Raw genomic sequence first — 17,813 nt, 5'->3', positions numbered from 1 at the left:
TTTATTTATTTGAGAGAGAAACAGCATGAGAGGGGAGAGGGTCAGAGGGAGAAGCAGGCTCCCCGCTGAGCCGGGAGCCCAATGTGGGACTCGATCCCAGGACTCCGGGACCATGACCTGAGCCGAAGGCAGTCGCTTAACCAACTGAGCCACCCAGGCGCCCTAAATAAATAAAATCTTAAAAAAAAAAAAAAACTTGTCTAGTCACTCTACCTCCCAAAAAAGTGCTGGAACAGTCTCCTAAGAGTTACATTAATTTTTATGTTTCTTACATTAGGTGGGGTGGAAAAGCTGACCAATTTAGCTTTCTTGTTAAGGTTATCCTGCCATTAAACTAATCGTAGGTGGGCCTTCACTCTACGTGAAAATAAGCAGGAAAAGCCTTTCCCCACTTTTTCCCCTCTTCCCTCTTGCCTATTCTACTGTCTGCAGTTTCAACACCAAAAGGCAGGTAGGTTAGTCTACCTCCAGTTCACATCGCACGGGACACGACCCTCCTGCCTACGACAGACACCCAGGCTCCCCCTGGGGCTGGCATCGTACAGCCTTCCAGGAAAATGCCCCAACTCGGGCCTTACCTTGGGGCACATCTCTGTCCCCTTCATGATAAGGTTTCGTGCTACCTGCAGCTTCCCGGTGACTTCTTCCAGGCGGGCTGACGCAATCCAGGCCGGAGGGTGATGAGGGTTAGTCTCCCGAACAGACTTAAGGAGCAGCCGTGCCTTCTTGATGTCACTGTGAGGGCGAGCAAGCACACGGTCAGCCGCCACACTGCGGAGGACGTGCCCAGCCCCAGAGCGCAGGCACCCGCGTAGCGACTGTCAAATCTGATGTCCCAGGTGATGTAAGTAGCAGTGTGGGACACTGTTAGCAAGGTGCTTTCTAGCTCAGCATGCACATAGACTTGGAATATTATTCATAACACATTTAATATCCACAATGAACAGAGATAAGTAGAAAATCAACCTACTTCACCGTGTATTTCTTAGAATAACCACATCCTATTTTGGCTGCATGTTTTTCAAATAAAATCCAAAATATTCTAGGCAACCTGAGTCCCACCCCACCCTACCAGTTCCACAGAGCACTCACTTGATATCCCCTCCGTGGGTTGGGATCATGGAGTTTAAATCTGTCAGATAGCCTTTGGGGTCAACTACCGTCTGTCCACTCACCGAGTCAGACACCTGCAAGACAGGCCAAGCCAAGTGGATTGCAGAGAGTCAAAGACGCCCAAAACCAAGTGCCCAGAGGCCCCCGGAACCCCTCCCGTGATCCTGACCACCAGTGGACATGGAAACTGTAAAAGCAGGAAAACCTGAACTCAAACAACAGTTTGTGATGATCACAAACGAATTTCACATCTATAAAACAAAGATAAATATATAAAAAAGAAATCATAAAAGCCCCAGGAAAAAAAACATAAGTTTTAAAAATGAGTGAAACCTAGAAATCCACGTAAAAGATTATTCCAGCTAACTTTCTTTAAATATGCAAATAGCAGTTCATTATACCATTCTCTCCAGCTGTGAGTCTTAAAATCACCATGATAAACAATAACAAAAAAAACCCAAATGAAGCATGGGCAGAGGGTCCTAGGGAATACAGCAAGACAAGAAAAGGAGAAAAGTGGCACAGACTGGGATGGAAAAGATAAAGTTCTGTCTGTAGGTGACTGTCTATGTAGAAAATCCAAAGAATCAACATAAAAACAATTTTAGCAAGATTGTAGGATACAAGGTTGACATACAAAAGTCAATCATTTTCTTATATACCAACAACGAACAAAAGGGATCTGAAATTAAAAACACAGTATCGGGGCACCTGGGTGGCTCAGATGGTTGGGCGTCTGCCTTCGGCTCAGGTCATGGTCCCAGGGTCCTGGGATCGAGCCCCACATCAGGCTCCTGGCTCAGCGGGGAGCCTGCTTCTCCCTCTCCCTCTGCCTCTCCCCCTGCTCATGTTCTCTCTCTCTCTCTCTCTGTGTCTCAAATGAATAAATAAAATCTTCAAAAAAAAAAAAACTACACAGTATCATTTACGTTAGCACTAAAAATGTGAAATACTTATGTATTAATCTAACAAATACATATACGATCTCTATGAGAAGATCTACAAAACTCTGATGAAAGAAATCAAAGAACTAGATGAATGGAGAGACAGTCCATGTTCCTGGATAGGAAGACGTAACATCATTAAGACGTCCATTCTTCCCATCTTCATCTGCAGAGTCCTTGCAATCCCAGTCAAAATCCAGCAAGCTATTTTTGCGGATATTGACAAATTGATTCTAACACTTACATAGAAAATCAAAGATCCACAGTAGCCAACACAACACTGAAGCAGAAGAACAAAGTCAGAGGGCTGATACTACCCGACTTTAAGACTTACTGCAAAGTCACAGTAATCAAGACAGTGTGTAATGTTGAAAAATTAGACAAGTACATCAGTAGAACAGAAGAGAGCCCAGGGGCGCCCGGCTGGCTCAGTTGCTAGAGCATGTGACACTTGAACTGAGTCGTGAGTTCAAGCCCCATGTTGGGCAGAGAACTTACTTTGGTGGGGGGAGGGAGGGGGAACAGAGCCCAGAAATGCAGTCAACTGGTCTTTGACAAAGGAGCAGAGGAACATAATGGAGCAAGAACAGTCTCTTCCACAAATGGTGCTGACCCACTGGACATCCACATGCAGAAAAACAAAACCAGACACAGACCTTACACCCTTTGGTGATGACTTTTTAGATACAACACCAAAGGCACAATCCACAACAGAAAGAAAACTAGACTTCATTAAATTAAAAAATTTCTGTCTGTGAAAGACACTGTCAAGGAAATAAAAAGACAAGCCACAGACTGGGACTGAAAACTTGAAAAAGCCTATCTGATAAAAGACTTACATCCAAAACATACAAAGAACTATCAATACTCAACAATAAGAAAACAATCCAACTAAAAAATGGGTCAGGGCGTCTGGGTGGCTCAGTCGGTTAAGTGTCTGCCTTTGGTTCAGGTCATGATCCCAGGGTCCTGGGATCAAGTCTGGCGTGGGCTCCTTGCTCAGCAGGGAGTCTGCTTCTCCCTCTCCCCTCCCCACTGCTTGTGTGCGCTCCCTGACAAATGAATAGAATCTTTAAAAAAAAAAAAAAAGGGTCAAAGACCCTAAGAGACACCTCACCAAAGAAGATATACAGATGACAAATGAGCATATGAAAAGATGCTCTACATCATATGTCACCAGAGAAATGCAAATGAGAACAACAGTGAGGAACTACTACACACCTCTTAGAATGGGCAAAATCCAGAACACTGACACCAAAGGCTGGTGAGGGTGCAGAGCAACAGGAACTCTCACTGGTTGCTGGTGGGAATGCAAAATGGCGCAGTCACTTTGGAAGACAGTTTGGTGGTTTCTTACCAAGCTAAACACACTACAATCCTGCAATCACACTCCTTGATATTTACCCAAAGGAGTCGAAAACGTCCATCTAAACACGCACAAAAAAACACTGCACACAGACGTTTGTAGCAGCTCTATTCATAATAGCCAAAACTTGGAAGCAACCAAGATGTCCTTCAGTAAGTGATGGGAGATAAATAAACCGCAGTAGATCCAGAAAATGGAGCAATATTCAGTGATAAAAGAAATGAGCTGTCGGGGCGCCTGGGCGGCTCGGTCTCTTAAGCGTCTGCCTGCGGCTCAGGTCATCTCAAGGTGCTGGGATCGAGCCCTGCGTCGGGCTCCCTGCTCAGCGAGTCCGCTTCACCCTCTCCCTCTGCCCCTCTCCCCACTCATGCATGCGCTTTCTCTCTCTGAAATAAATAAAATCTTTAAAAAAAAAAAAAAAGAAATGAGCTGTCAAGCCATGAAAAAACATACAGGAGTACACCTGAAATTAATGTAACATTGTGTGTCAACTATACTTCAATTAAAAAAAATTTTTTTAAAGAAACAGCCATCAAGCATGCAAAAAGATGCCAAATCTTACTAAAATTAAGGCTAATGTGAATTTAAAAAAAAAAAGGACATGGAGGAGCCTTAAATGTATATCACTAAGTGAGAGAAGCCAATCTGAGAAAGCTACACACGGTATGGGTCCAACTACGTGATGTTGTGGAAAAAAGCAGAACTATGGAGACAGTAAAAGATCAGTGGTTGCCAGGGGTTGGGGGGTGAGGAGGGATGAGCAGGCAGAGCACAGAGCGTTCTCAGGGCAGTGAGACTATTCTGTGTGATACGGTAGCTTATCCTTGAACAGCACCAGTTGAACTACACGGGTCCACATGGATCTTTTTCAATACAATATAGTACTGTAGATATATTCTCCCTTACGATTTTCTTAATAACATTTTCTTTTCTTGAGCTTACGTTATTCTAAGAGTACAGTACGTGATAGATATAACATATGAAATGTATTGGTCAACTGTTGATGATATCAATAAGGCTTCCATCAACAACAGGCTTTAGCAGTTAAGTTTTTGGGGAGTAAAAAGCTATATGCAGATTTCCAACTGAGCAGGAAGTCAATGCCCCAACCCCCACACTATTCAAGAGTCGACTACATAATGGTGGATACGTGTCATTACACATTTGTCCAAATCCATAAAATGCACAGCACCAAGAATGAATCCTAACATAAACTATGGGTTTGGGTGACGATACGTAAATGTAGGTTCATCAATTTTAATAAATGGCCCACTCCATGGTGGATGTTGGTAACAGAAGAGGTTGTGCATGTGCAGGGACAGAGGCTATATGGGAAATCTCTGTCCTTTCGTCTCAACTTTGCTGTGAATCTAAAACTGCTCTTAAAAAAAAAAAAAATGGGCAGCTCCTCCCCAGAGCTGCTGCAGAGGTGACAGCCATCTCTTGTTCAGCATCAAGGCTGCCCTCGACCTCTGGTGAAGCCCAAGATCATCCAAAGTGGACCAAAAAGTTCATCCAGCACCAGTCAGACCGGTATGTCAAAATTTAGTGCAACTGGTGGAAACCCAGAGGCACTGACAGTAGGGTGCACGCAAGATTCGAGGGCCAGATCTTGACGCCCAGCAATGGTTACAGCAGCAACAAGACAACGCACATGCTGCCCAGGGGCTCTGGAAGTTCCTAGTCCACAATGTCAAGGAGCCTGAGGGGCTGAGTGCAACAAATCCACTGTGCAGAGACTGCTCACAATTTCTCCTCCAAGAACCGCAGAGCCACTGTGGAAAGAGCAGCCCAGCTGGCCCTCAGAGTCACCAATCTCGATGCCAGGCTGCGCAGCAAAGAAAATGAAAAGACAGCTTATGTGCATGTTTTATTTGTAAATAAAACCGTAAAACTATCAAAAAAAAAAAAATAGGTAAAGGACTTGAGTAGACATTTCTCCAAGGAAAAGACACAAGAAGACATTTCTCCGCTTGAAAAGACACTCAAAAACACTAATCAGGGAAACATGAAGGAGAACCACAATGAGATACTACTTCACACCCATCACAATGGCTATTTCCAAAATATCAGAAAATAACAGCTGTTGTCCAGGATATGGAGGAACCGAAACCCTCACGCAGCACTGCTCTGCTGGAAATCTAGAATGGTGCGCTGCTGTGGCAAACAGTATGGAGGCTCCTCAAAACATTAAACACAGAATCACCATATGATCCACAATTCCACTTCTGGGTTTATACCCAGAAGAACTGGAAGCAGGGACTCAAACAGCTATCTGCACACCTACGTCCACGGCAGCAGTATGCACAACGGCCAAAAGGTGGAAGCTACCCAAGTGCCTGTTGACAGACTACTAGATAAAATGGGATCCGTCCACTCATACAATGGAGTATTTTTCAGCTTTAAAAAGAAAGGAAATATGGACACACACAACTACAACGTGGATGAGCCTTGGGAATGTTATGCTAAGTGAAACAAGCCAGGCCCAGAAGGACAAATACTGTATGGATCCAGTCACAGGAGGAACCTAGAGCTGTCACATTCATAAAGACAGAACAGAAGTTAACAGGGTCTGGGGTGGGAAATGGGAAGTTCATGGGGACAGAGCTTCAGTTTGGGAAGATGAAAAAGTTCCAGAGACCAGTGGTGGCAAGAGCTGTACAATAATATGAATGCACTTAATGTCGCACTTAAAAATTGTTATAATGGTAGCTTTTATCATACATATTTCACCCCGAAAAAGTTACCATATAAAGTTTTTTTAAAGAAGTTATTTCTGGGACCCCTGGGTGGCTCAGTCGTTAAGCGTCTGCCTTCGGCTCAGGTCGTGATCCCAGGGTCCTAGGGTCGAGCCCCGCATTGTGCTCCCTGCTCCGCGGGAAGCCTGCTTCTCCCTCTGCCCCTCCCCCTGCTTGTGTTCCCTCTCTCGCTGTGTCTCTCTCTGTCAAATAAAAAAAAAAAAAAGGAGGGAAATGGGCAGAGCAAATGACAAAAGAAGCTTGTCACAGAAAAATTGACAAAGACTGACTAACATACAGGGAAAGATGCTCGACCTCACCACTAATAAAACCGAAAACTAAACCAAGGCTTGCTTATTGGGGGGGCGGGGGGGTGGGGGGTCCTGCCCTCAAATCAGTGATGACGACAGAGGTGGTGATGCCCTCAACCCTGTGCCCACAGACTCTGAAATGCCACATGCTGGAGAGACAATTTAGTATTTAAGTGAAAAAAAAATCCACTAATTCCACTTTAAAGATACTATAAAAATGTTTAAATGATAGAATCACAAGAGGTTCACCAAAACGTGGTTTGTCATAGCAAAAAAAGTAAAAACCCAAAAAGTCCCTCAATTAAAGATTAAATCACGATACCCATAAACAGTGAACTACTCTCCAATTTATAAAGTACACAGCCAGGAACATAAAAAGGTGCAGTTTTTTAAATTTACAAGCTACTGATTTTTATTATAAAATATTTGCTCACCATAAAAAATTCAAGTACAGTAAAAGCTCAATTAAAATTTACAAGTTTCCTACTGCATCGAACACCACACTATCTTTCCACTTCCAATTACATGTGAAATTTTTCCTTAAAATAATTTAACATGAAGCTCCCACTCCACACCCCTATTTCATGCCCTGGTGGTGTGAGAGCGTAGCCCTGGAAATCTCGTAAGTATGTGCAAACGCATATGCGTGTGCACAGGACTGTTATACACACAACACCGCCGCTGGCGGTCAAGCACACGAGCACTCTTCTTCCCAGTTTGTGTGTTCTTGTGACTTTGCAGTGTTTTCTACTACCCACAAGTTTTTAATTCGTATGTAATCAAATTTGAAAGTCTTTTTCTTCATGGTTTCTGGCGTGCATGTCATAATTAGAAAGGGTTTTCTAGAGCACTGAACAATTCACTCAAGTGCAGGGGGAAAATATGCGCACTTAACGTTTTTTTACTGAAGTGTAATTAACATACAATGTGTAACAGGTGTATAACAATGATTTGACAACTTCATACATTACTCAGCGTTGACCACAATAAATGCGGTCACCGTACAATGTTACATTACTGACCATATTCCCTACGCTGTCCTTCTCCTCTCCATGACGTGTTTTATAACCAGAGGTTTGTACCTCTTAACCCCCTTTAATTCACCCATCCGCCACTTCCCTCTAGCAACCACCAATCTGTTCTCTGTGTTTAAGAGTCTGGTTTGTGGTTGGTGTGTTTGTTCACTTGTTTTGTTTTTTAAAGTCCACACATAAGTCAAATCATATGGTATTATCTCTCTGACTTATTTCACTTAGCATAATACCTTCTGGGCCTACCCATATTGTTGTAAATGACAAGATCTCATTCTTTTGTATGGCTGAGTGATGTACACATGCACTTAACTTCTATGGAAGGATGAAACTTCAGCAACAGCATGCAGCTTGTCGTTAAGTGCCTTTGTTCAGCCTGCCTGCCAGGCCACCCTCTGTCACCTGCAACAGTCCTCAGCCCCCTAAGAGGGAGCAGGAGTGCCACACGGGCACACTGCACCTGTGCATGCCCCCTAGGAAGATGCACAGACCAGCCTGCGTGCAGGGTCCTGCCACTCTTGACGATGGGACAGGAAATACATCATCACAGGTCTGCTTATCTTGTGATAAAGCACTCTGAAAGATGAACTTTCCACTGACATAGATTAGTTTTATAATCAGAAAACAATTTTCTCAATCTGTAGGAAAATGCTGCATGACACAGACTCACCTGGCTCAGCCTCATGTCCATCAGCGTGTTCCTTGCTTGTCCTATCTTCCTCATGTCCAGTTCACCTGTGCCAGGTGTCATCAATCCAGGTGTCATTCCACCTGGGTATGGAGTGTTCAGCCCGCCTGGATAGGGTGTGTTAAGACCTCCAAATTGCTGGGGGCAGGGGCGGGGCGGGAGGACAGAAAACACTGGATTGCATTTTCATGCAGAAGAATCCTATCAAGTCTGACATCTTTCCATTGTAGCCTGATAGACATGCAACCCTCCAGACTCACCACAGCCCAGCTTCTGAACTACAGAAGCACTTACTCTAATACCACCCATGGCTCCCACTCCAGGTCTACCCAAACAGCCTAAAGACCTATTCGCCTTCTTTTCTGATGCTCACAGTTTGCCGGGGATCCACTGAAGTATGGTTCTCCCCAGTCTGTAGATGTTTGGCAAAGAAACTGTCAGGAACAGGAGTCAGCTTCTCATAGCGTGGGTGCCGCTGACGTTTGTTTCTGGCATCGCCAACCTCAGGGATGCTCAGCCACTCTTCTTCGGTGACTTCTGCCAACTTCCTCTGGGAACATTTGGCCCCCCAAAAACATTTATTATTCTCTGGCAAAATTTCATATGCACAAGAATAACTATACTCTCCCTGACCCCTAACCCCCAAATCATCATGGTTTAGAAAGAATTTTGATGCAGAAATTATCTACTTCACTTAGAAAATTCAATTTGTTGGATCTGCTCTACTTCACTCAAATGTAAACTGCTCTGTCAAAGACCAGAAGACACAGGGTGGAGAACTTTATGTACAAATAGAGTTAAAGTTACTAAGAAAATAAGCTCGGGGGCGCCTGGGTGGCTCAGTTGGTTAAGCGACTGCCTTCAGCTCAGGTCATGATCCTGGAGTCCCGGGATCGAGTCCCACATCGGGCTCCCTGCTCGGCAGGGAGTCTGCTTCTCCCTCTGACCCTCCTCCCTCTCATGCTCTCTGTCTCTCATTCTCTCTCTCTCAAATAAATAAATAAAATTTTTGACAGAGAGAAAGACAGCCAAAAAAAGAAAATAAGCTCGGGGCGCCTGGGTGGCTCAGTCGGTTAAGCGTCTGCCTTCGGCTCAGGTCATGATCCCAGGGTCCTGGGATCGAGCCCTGCATCGGGCTCCCTGCTCTGCAGGAAGCCTGCTTCTCCCCCTCCCACTCCCCCTGCTTGTGTTCCCTCTCTGGCTGTCTTTCTCTCTGTCAAATAAATAAAACCTTTAAAAAAAAAAAATTTAGAAAATAAGCTCATATGTCCATTTTTTTCAGTGGAGGGAGAAAGGACTTTTTTGCACACATACACATAAAATTAAACACACTAAAGCAGGGACCTTCCTCTACCATCTGAATTTAATAGAGAGCAAAAAAGCAAAGTTAGTAAAGTCTCATCAATTCTACCCAATTCTCTGCTGAGTAGGTTAGGTGCATGCTATCCATCCACTTACTTTGAGATCTGAGAACTGCTGTTGGATTTTGGGGCGTTCCATTCGGTATTTCTCAATTTCTTCTTTCTCCCTTTGCTCCCTAGGAAGTAAAATGTGTGCATGCATTAGAAATACTGGAAACCGGGGAGCCTGGGTGGCTCAGATGGTTAAGCGTCTGCCTTCGGCTCATGTCATGATCTCAGGGCCCAGGGATCGAGCCCCACATCGAGCTCCCTGCTTGGCGGGGAGCCTGCTTCTCCCTCTCCCTCTACTGTTCTCCCTGCTTGTGCTCTCTCGCTCTCTCTGTCAAATAAATAAATAAAATCTAAGAAAAAAAAGAAATACTGGAAACCCATTCTGAAACAAAGTCATTTTATTATACTTAATTAAATCACCAGAAGCATAATTCCACACACCCATCAGCTAAATCAAAGGCGCAATGAATACATCCACAAATATACTGACTCAATGATTTATCAAATGAAAATAAGCAGAAACTCACTAAAATAAAAACAAGTTGTCTTACTCTGATACAAATACTTGTATTTGAACATGAGTGTATTTACAGCTTTAAACTTCTACAAAATTCCAAAGGTAGGGCCACCCTACGAAGACTCAAGAAAGCTGACCTACTGTCCCAGTTGCCCTTCTGACTCTCTGCCTGTCACTGTCTCCCTCCCTTTGAAGCAGCCAGTGCACCTGTCAAAACAGCTCTCTGCTCCACATGCCAGAACTCATGGGCTGTCTTATCACCCATACAACTGGTCTTCAGGGATGGACAGCTACTGGGTTCTGGTGATCGAGGACGAGGTCTAGGCACTCGGAAGAAATCTGTGGGTTACTGTGACAAAGCATCAACCAACTTAAGCAAACCAGAGTTAATGTGACCCACATAGCTAATACTTCCTAACATTGAGATTTACATTCTCTTCCATAGGTAAAAAGAAAATATCAGGAATGTGAATGTATTAGGACAAATGATGTGCTTGGAAAAGACAAACACCGCTCCAGGAGCTGGAGAAAGTCAGTCCTTGTGGCTTCTGATGCGAAGCAACACACAGGTATCAGATTTTCTGGTCAAACACGTTTTACCTGATTTGAATGCAGCCTCAGGATCCAACTTCCACTCCACAGGAAATACTGCGAGCAGAACAAGTTAAAGGATACCTGAGGAGATAGGCAGCCGTTCCATAGCTTGGGCCCTTCTACAAAACAACTGATCTCTTCAAAAAGCCAATATCACCAAGAGGTGAAAAAGGCAGGGGAGGGGGGTAGACTTAGGAGACATGATACGTGGAGTGATTCTGATTGTGTCCTGGTTTGAAAAAAAGCAGTTCTACTCTATTCTGAAGACGAGCAGGAGAATATGGATGTGGACTGGCTCTCAGGTCATCTTTGGGTTAGAGCTTTGGGGTTCATGCTGCTGATGAAACAAAGGCGCTGTCAGTGAGGAGCATAAACTGACCCTGATAAAACCCAGCAAGACCACCAGCAGATGTGGAAGAAACAAATGTGCAAGCTGTGACCCAGGGCTCAGACTCCACGAGGGCATCGATATTTGCTGCATTGTTCTTTCTACTGGTTTGTATCCTGAAAAGTATTCCTAACAAAATTTTAAAAAGCCAACCATTTTTCTAAAGCCACTTAATAAGGGACGCCTGGGAGGCTCAGTCGGTTAAGTGTCTGCCTTCAGCTCTTCTGCCTTCAGCTCAGGTCATGATCCCAGGGTCCTATGATCGAGTCCTGTGTCAGGCTCCTTGCTCAGCAGGTAGTCTGTTTCTCCCTCTGCCTCTGCTACCCCTGCTTGTGCTCTGTCTCTCTCTCTGACAAATAAATAAATAAAATCTTTAAAAAATAATAATAATAAAAACACACTTAATGAGAGGACTTTCTACATGTATCCATGTCACTCAGTTTTTTTTTTTTAAATAAATTCCAGAAGACTGAAATCAAACCTTCCTTAATGTGCAAAACCACATATACTTAATTACTATATATATATATAAATTCATGCACGCCGATTTAATAAGAAGTATTAAAAAAAAAAAACCCTGAACAACTGTATTTCACTTTTCTAAAATTAAAAACACTACACACGGGGCGCCTGGGTGGCTCAGTTGGTTGAGCGACTGCCTTCGGCTCAGGTCATGATCCTGGAGTCCCGGGATCGAGTCCCGGGATCGAGTCCCGCATCGGGCTCCCTGCTCGGCGGGGAGTCTGCTTCTCCCTCTGCCCCTCCCCCCTCTCATGTGCTCTCTCTCATTCTCTCTCTCTGAAATAAATAAATGAAATCTTTATAAAAAAAAAAAAAACACTACACACATTATGGGAAGTCACAGAATTGTATGAATGAGCAATAGAAAAAGGAAAGTGAACCAAAATGTTAACTATCACTTTCCAGACTTAGGAATGTTATCCTCTTACCTATATTTCGTCTCACTGTCTTGATATGCTTTAATGATAATGTATTCTTTCAGTAGTAAAAAATTTTAAGTTTCTTATTTATAACTTCATTTCATTTTTAAAATTTATTTATAAATATTAAAAGACTTACAAAGCTATATAATTTATTATGGTTTAAAAGATTATGTGCTCACTTTGCTTAAATTTCCCTAGAAACAAGGACAGGGAATTCAGAAAGTTGCCATATCAAATGGTACACTGAGATAACACCAATAAACAAATTTGTTAGACCTCGAGGCACCTGGGTGGCTCAGTCCGTTAAGCATCTATCTGCCTTTGGCTCAGGTCATGATCTCGGGGTCCTGGGATTGAGCCCCACGTTGGGCTCCCTGCTCGAAGGAGAGTCTGCTTCTCCCTCTCCCTCTGCCCCACCCCCCCAACCCCCACTTGTTCACATGCTCTCTCGCTCAAATAAATAAATAAAATCTTTAAAAAAAAATTTGCTAGACCAAAGTTCAGTGCAAGACACCCACCTGAGAGCCCCCACAGACAAAACACGAGAGCCTTGCTGAGTAGTCTTCTCTCAAACAGGCCCCCCAAGGACAGAGCGCACATGCTCCCTCCGACTCACTACAGTCCATCCCCACCAGCCCAGCCCAACACCCCACATTCGTGTCCCAACACAGATGTGTGGAAGGAGATTCTCAAGACACAACCCCTGCTATGAGGATTTACATGTTCATTTGTCACTTTCAGTTAACTTTCAAATTACTTAATATACATTAATCAACACCACCACACCCATTTCAAAGACAGTAATCCTAACCCATGGTCAGAATAATCCCCCAGGGGCGCCTGGGTGGCTCAGTTGGTGAAGCGTCTGCCTTCGGCTCAGATCATGATCTCAGGGTCCTGGGATCAAGCCCCGCGTCTGGCTCCCCACTTGGCAGGGAGTCTGCTTCTCCCTCTCCCACTCCCACTGCTTGTGTTCCCTCTCTCGCTGTCTCTGTCAAATAAATAAATAAAAATCTTAAAAAAAAAAAAAGAATAATCCCCCAAATTCCATTGCTTTCTGGAAAGCCAAAGACATCTTAAGCTCTCCACTCCAGTCCCCAGACCCTAAGACTACTTTCCAACTGCCTGATGTTTATCCAAGTGTGGCTGCCATAAACCAAGATCCAGGTGGCCTCAGAGCTGAGCAGACCCATGTACTATACTTGCAACTTCTGACCAAAACAAAACTCTCTTTTAAAGTTGGATAAATACGGGGTGCCTGGCTGACTCATCAGGGAATGTGTGCCTCTTGATCTCGGGGTTGTGAGTTTGGGCCCCACAGGTGTAGAGATTACTTAAAAATAAGATCTTTATAAATAAGTAAATAGATAGGGGCACCTGGGTGGCTCAGTCAGTTAAGCGTCTGACTCTTGATCTCAGCTCAGGTCTTGATCTCAGGGTTGTGAGTCTGAACCCCACACTGGGATCCATGCTGGGTGTGGAGCCCACTTAAAAAAATAAAATAAAAGAGGGGCACCTGGGTGGCTCAGGTCATGATCTCAGGGTCCTGGGATCAAGCCCTGTGTTGGGCTCCCTGCTCAGTAGGGAGTCTGCTTCTCCCTCTCTCTCTGCCCCGCCCTCCCCACTTGTGCTTGCTCTCTCTCTCATGTTCTCGGTTTCTCACTCTCAAGTAAATAAATAAAATATTTTTTAAAAAAAATTAAGTAAATAGGGGGCGCCTGGGTGGCTCAGTTGGTTAAGCATCTGCCTTCGGCTCAGGTCATGATCCCAGGGTCCCGGGATCGAGCCCCATGTCAGGCTCCCAGTTCAGCGGAGAGTCTGCTTCTCCCTCTCCCTCTGCCTCTCCCCCTGCTTGTGCTCTCTGTCTCTCTCACTCTCTCTCTCTCTCTCTCTCAAATGAATAAATTAAAAAAAAATTAAATAAAATAATAGAGAAATAAATAAAGTTGGGTAATTACAGTGTAAAGAGCAATAATTTATCTTACCTTCTTTCTTTTCTTCTTTCATCCATCCTTTTATCCAGAGCTGCATAAATAGCATCTGCTTCCTCATCATCCTTTTCATAGGGCCCACTTGAGAAGAGGCTCCCAGCATAGCCATTAAACTAAGCACAAAACAATATAGAAGGTCAACTTTTCCTACAACACAATTCCCTCAAGCAGAAACAGAGGACACTTCTAGTTATAAAATGCTTGCTGAACAATTTTTTTCAATCAGGCAACCCCAAAATGAGGGAAAACAAAATAACTCACCAGTACACTTCAGATGTGTCACTGGGGGGGTGGGGGGGGCGCGAGGGGCACCTGGGTGGCTCAGTTGGTTGAGTGTCTGACTCTTGATTTTGGCCTCAGGTCATGATCTCAGGGTCGTGAGACGGAGCCCCACACTGGGCTCCAGGCTCAGGATCAGCAGGGAGTCTGCTTGAGATTCTCTCTCCCTCTCCCTCTGCCCCTCCCCCACCGTATGTGTGCGCGCGCGCGCCAATGCATGCGCACTCTCTCTCTCTCTCAAAAACAATAAAAATAAATCTTAAAAAAAAAAAGGTGTCAGGGGCGCCTGGGTGGCTCAGATGGTTAAGCGTCTGCCTTCGGCTCAGGTCATGATCCCAGGGTCCTGGGATCGAGTCCCACATCGGGCTCCCCTGCTCAGCGGGGAGTCTGCTTCTCCCTCTGCCTGCCACTCCCCCTGCTTGTACTCTCCCTCTCTCTCTCCCTCTGGCAAATAAATAAATAAAATCTTTAAAAAAAAAAAAGGTGTCAGGGGCACGAAAGATGGAGGAGCTACCCCAATGGGAAGACATTAAGAGACAAACTAAGTGCAATGCAGGGTCCTGGCTCAGAAACAGGACACCAGTGAAAAACTGGTGGAATTCAAGTGAGACCTACAGAGCAGCTAACAGTGCTGTGCGAGTAACTGTACTAAGGTCGTAAGATGGGGAGAAGCTTGTGAAGGGTATGCAGGAATTGTCCACACTAGTTTTGCAAGTTCCCCGGAAGTTTTAAAATCATTTCAGAATTGAAATTTCAAAAATCTTTTTCCTCTGAGCAAAAATTCTGTCGGAACACATCTGAAGAAAACTTCAATTGACCAAATACTAATTAAGTAAGAGAGTATGCACTGAGATAAAATAAATCACGGTATCATCACCAATTCCACTTAGAATTTTCATCAAGGACCAGCCGAGACAAAACCCCAGTGCAAGTACATCTCTCCTGAAGAGACAACAAAATGTACATTTCTTTCTATGATTCTCTGCTCCCCCCTCACACTGTGCTAAAGACACCCCATAAGCAGGCTGAAATACTAGACGTGCCTGCCTCCCTGAGCACTGGCTTAAGAAGCTGGTCAGCCCTCCTGGAGACTGGCTGGGGGTGCACCACAAGTCACCTCATCATAGTTGGTGTCATTCAGATCCTCGTCATCATCATCCGCAGCCTGGCTTTTCTTCATTTGGTCCCCGACGGTCCTCTTGCCTGGGGGCGCATGGCGGTCATCCACAGGATCATTTGCATCGCGGGCGGGCCCAATGTCTGACCGGGTGGTAAAGCCAGTGGCACTGCAGGACACCCCAAGACACCCATTTACCTGGGTGACCTTGGTCCTTTGTTCTTCCCTCCACAGTCCTCACTTAATAACACCTCTTTTTCTAACATCTCTGAGAAACTGCAGAAGATCCAGGGAGCAACAAACGAGGTGCGCTGCACTCTCAAACATTACTAGCCTGTTCTCTTCAGGTGAGAAACCTTCTGACCTACCCTGAGGAGGTTACCACCCCATACTCCCCTTGAGAGATTCACCAGAGCATCAGACCTCCCTCCTCCCAACTTCCAGCCTCCCATTTCTAACAACCTGCTGATCATCTCCCCCAGCACACATCCAACCAGGCCCTCAAACCCAACTTGACTCAATCAGGATTCCTTTTCTGTGCTCATCCTGCAGCGGCCCTGGGTTGTCTCAGCCGATGACTGCAGGGCCACCCCAAATACCACAGCAGGCTCTACACCGTCAGCGCCCCCTTCTTCTCCACCCTACCAGTCATCAAGTTCTACTGAGTCCACCTCTGAGATCGTCCTCCCCAAACCTTGACGCCCATCACAGCTGGGAACCTGTTAGCCACCCTGCCTCTAGCCTTCCTGTTGCTTTAACCCAGCTCTGACCACGGCACTCCGAAGCCCGTCTCTCCTACAGCTCTGGCCCCTCTGACCCCACTCACCGGACACTCCATTCACACAGACTCCCTGAGAGTCCCTCATCTTCCTCCATGCCGGTCTTTTTTTCTTAACTACCCAACACACAAAATGTCAGTTTCTCCTTTAACCTTACCACATTTCTACATCCCTAAATGCAGCTCTTCTATCAAATGGGGCTCAAATGCTACCATTCCACAGAGCATTACTGATCGCTGCCACCCCAGACTTCTCCATGTTTCTCTTTATGTACTTAATAATGCGAATCTCTCACATCTCCTAGTAAACTGCAGGTCTTCGGAAGACGGTATCCGTAAGTAAGACTGTACTCCCCACAGATGCTAACACCACACCCCCACAAGGAAACCCAATACTCGTTCTAAACAAATGAATGACCAGACAGACAGAATGACGATGACTGCTCATCTACTCGACAATTTGTGGTAGTCATCTGTGCGCCAGGCACGGGAGACCCGGTCCCTGCCAGGGCTGAGCGCTTCTACACGCCGAGCATGACGACCAGCAGCACAGGGGAAGGATCACTCACGCTTCAGACGGGGGTGGGGGTCTGCCCGGCTTGGGGAGAGTAGCCACGGAGTTCCCACCACAGCTCGAGGAGTCACCCACTCCGCATCTCAGAGACCAAACACGGGCTCCCGGCCAACGCACGGCTAAAGCCCGAGTCTCACACCTCGGGACAAGCAGCAGTGGCACTCGGCGCTGTCCTAGCCCCAAGGCCCTCCCCCCCAACGAGCAGCACGCCAAGCCCAGTAATGCCTTCCGGACAGTGTGGCCACAGACCCTAGTCTGTCCTCCTCGTCTTCCCCGTCGCCAGCCGCAAGATGCCCGCATCCCACGGCCTCCCCGAGACAAGTGCGGGTAGCGACGACGGCGGGCCCGGGCCCGCCCCCCGCCCCCCGCCCCTGCCCAAGCGCGCACGGCCCGCTCTGCCCGCAGGGCCCCGGGGCCCGCGCCGCCCGCTCCCGCTCCCGCCCCCCGAGCGCGGTTCGCCCCAGGCCTCACCCCCGGCCCAGCCCCGGCACGTAGCCGAGCGGCGCGGGCATGCCCAAGAACGGCTTCTTCTTCTTGTTCATGGCGCCGGTGACGACCAGGGGCCGGGAAGGGACGGGACGGAAGCCGCGGCCGGCCGAAGGCCAAAAAGACCACTGACGACCCCGGCTTCTCAGCGGGAAGAGCAGGCGGAACCTGCGTCACCCGCGCCCCGGAAGCAGAGCTCGCGGGCTGTACGAAGCCCCGCCCACCCTGCCTTCCCCGGGCGGAAGTTCCTGAAAGCGACTTCCGGTTGCGGTTGTGGCGAGGGGATCTGATAGGCGCATGCGCGGGAGCGCCTGACCGCGGCGAGGCGTGCTGGCGGCCCTGCTGGAGACGTGCGGGAGCGACATCATCCTGGAGAAACCCTGCAGGATCTCAAAACTGAGCGTGGGGCATCTTTTACTTACTGCGTGCTTTCGACGCATTTCCGAGGAGACCCGCCTGTACGAGCGGGAGCCATGGGCCCCCTCCCTGAGTCAGCCCAGCCGCCAAGGACCCCTCAGAATCAGGCCCAGCCATTCCCCTCT

General features: G+C 46.5%; 1 protein-coding gene across 4 annotated transcripts in view; it reads right to left on the bottom strand.

The window, feature by feature from the left end:
• Window positions 1-17,461, bottom strand: part of PRPF6 (pre-mRNA processing factor 6) — a 46,144-nt gene extending 28,683 nt beyond the window's left edge. For all 4 annotated transcript variants that reach the window (XM_044918916.1, XM_044918917.1, XM_044918918.1 and 1 more), the window contains exons 1-8: window positions 17,257-17,461; window positions 15,434-15,602; window positions 14,032-14,150; window positions 9,650-9,728; window positions 8,565-8,741; window positions 8,174-8,329; window positions 1,093-1,187; window positions 579-735 (exon numbers count right to left, since the gene is read on the bottom strand). In XM_044918916.1, the coding sequence (XP_044774851.1) occupies window positions 579-735; window positions 1,093-1,187; window positions 8,174-8,329; window positions 8,565-8,741; window positions 9,650-9,728; window positions 14,032-14,150; window positions 15,434-15,602; window positions 17,257-17,327 (1,023 nt within the window). In that variant the 5' untranslated portion in view covers window positions 17,328-17,461. The remainder of the gene's footprint in view (window positions 1-578; window positions 736-1,092; window positions 1,188-8,173; window positions 8,330-8,564; window positions 8,742-9,649; window positions 9,729-14,031; window positions 14,151-15,433; window positions 15,603-17,256) is intronic.
• Window positions 17,462-17,813: the final 352 nt, after the last annotated feature.

Source organism: Neomonachus schauinslandi, chromosome 10 (genome assembly GCF_002201575.2).
Source record: "Neomonachus schauinslandi chromosome 10, ASM220157v2, whole genome shotgun sequence".
Lineage (NCBI taxonomy): Eukaryota > Metazoa > Chordata > Mammalia > Carnivora > Phocidae > Neomonachus > Neomonachus schauinslandi.
The sequence above is the reverse complement of the archived record's forward strand: the minus strand, read 5'-3'. Positions and strand labels throughout refer to the sequence as shown.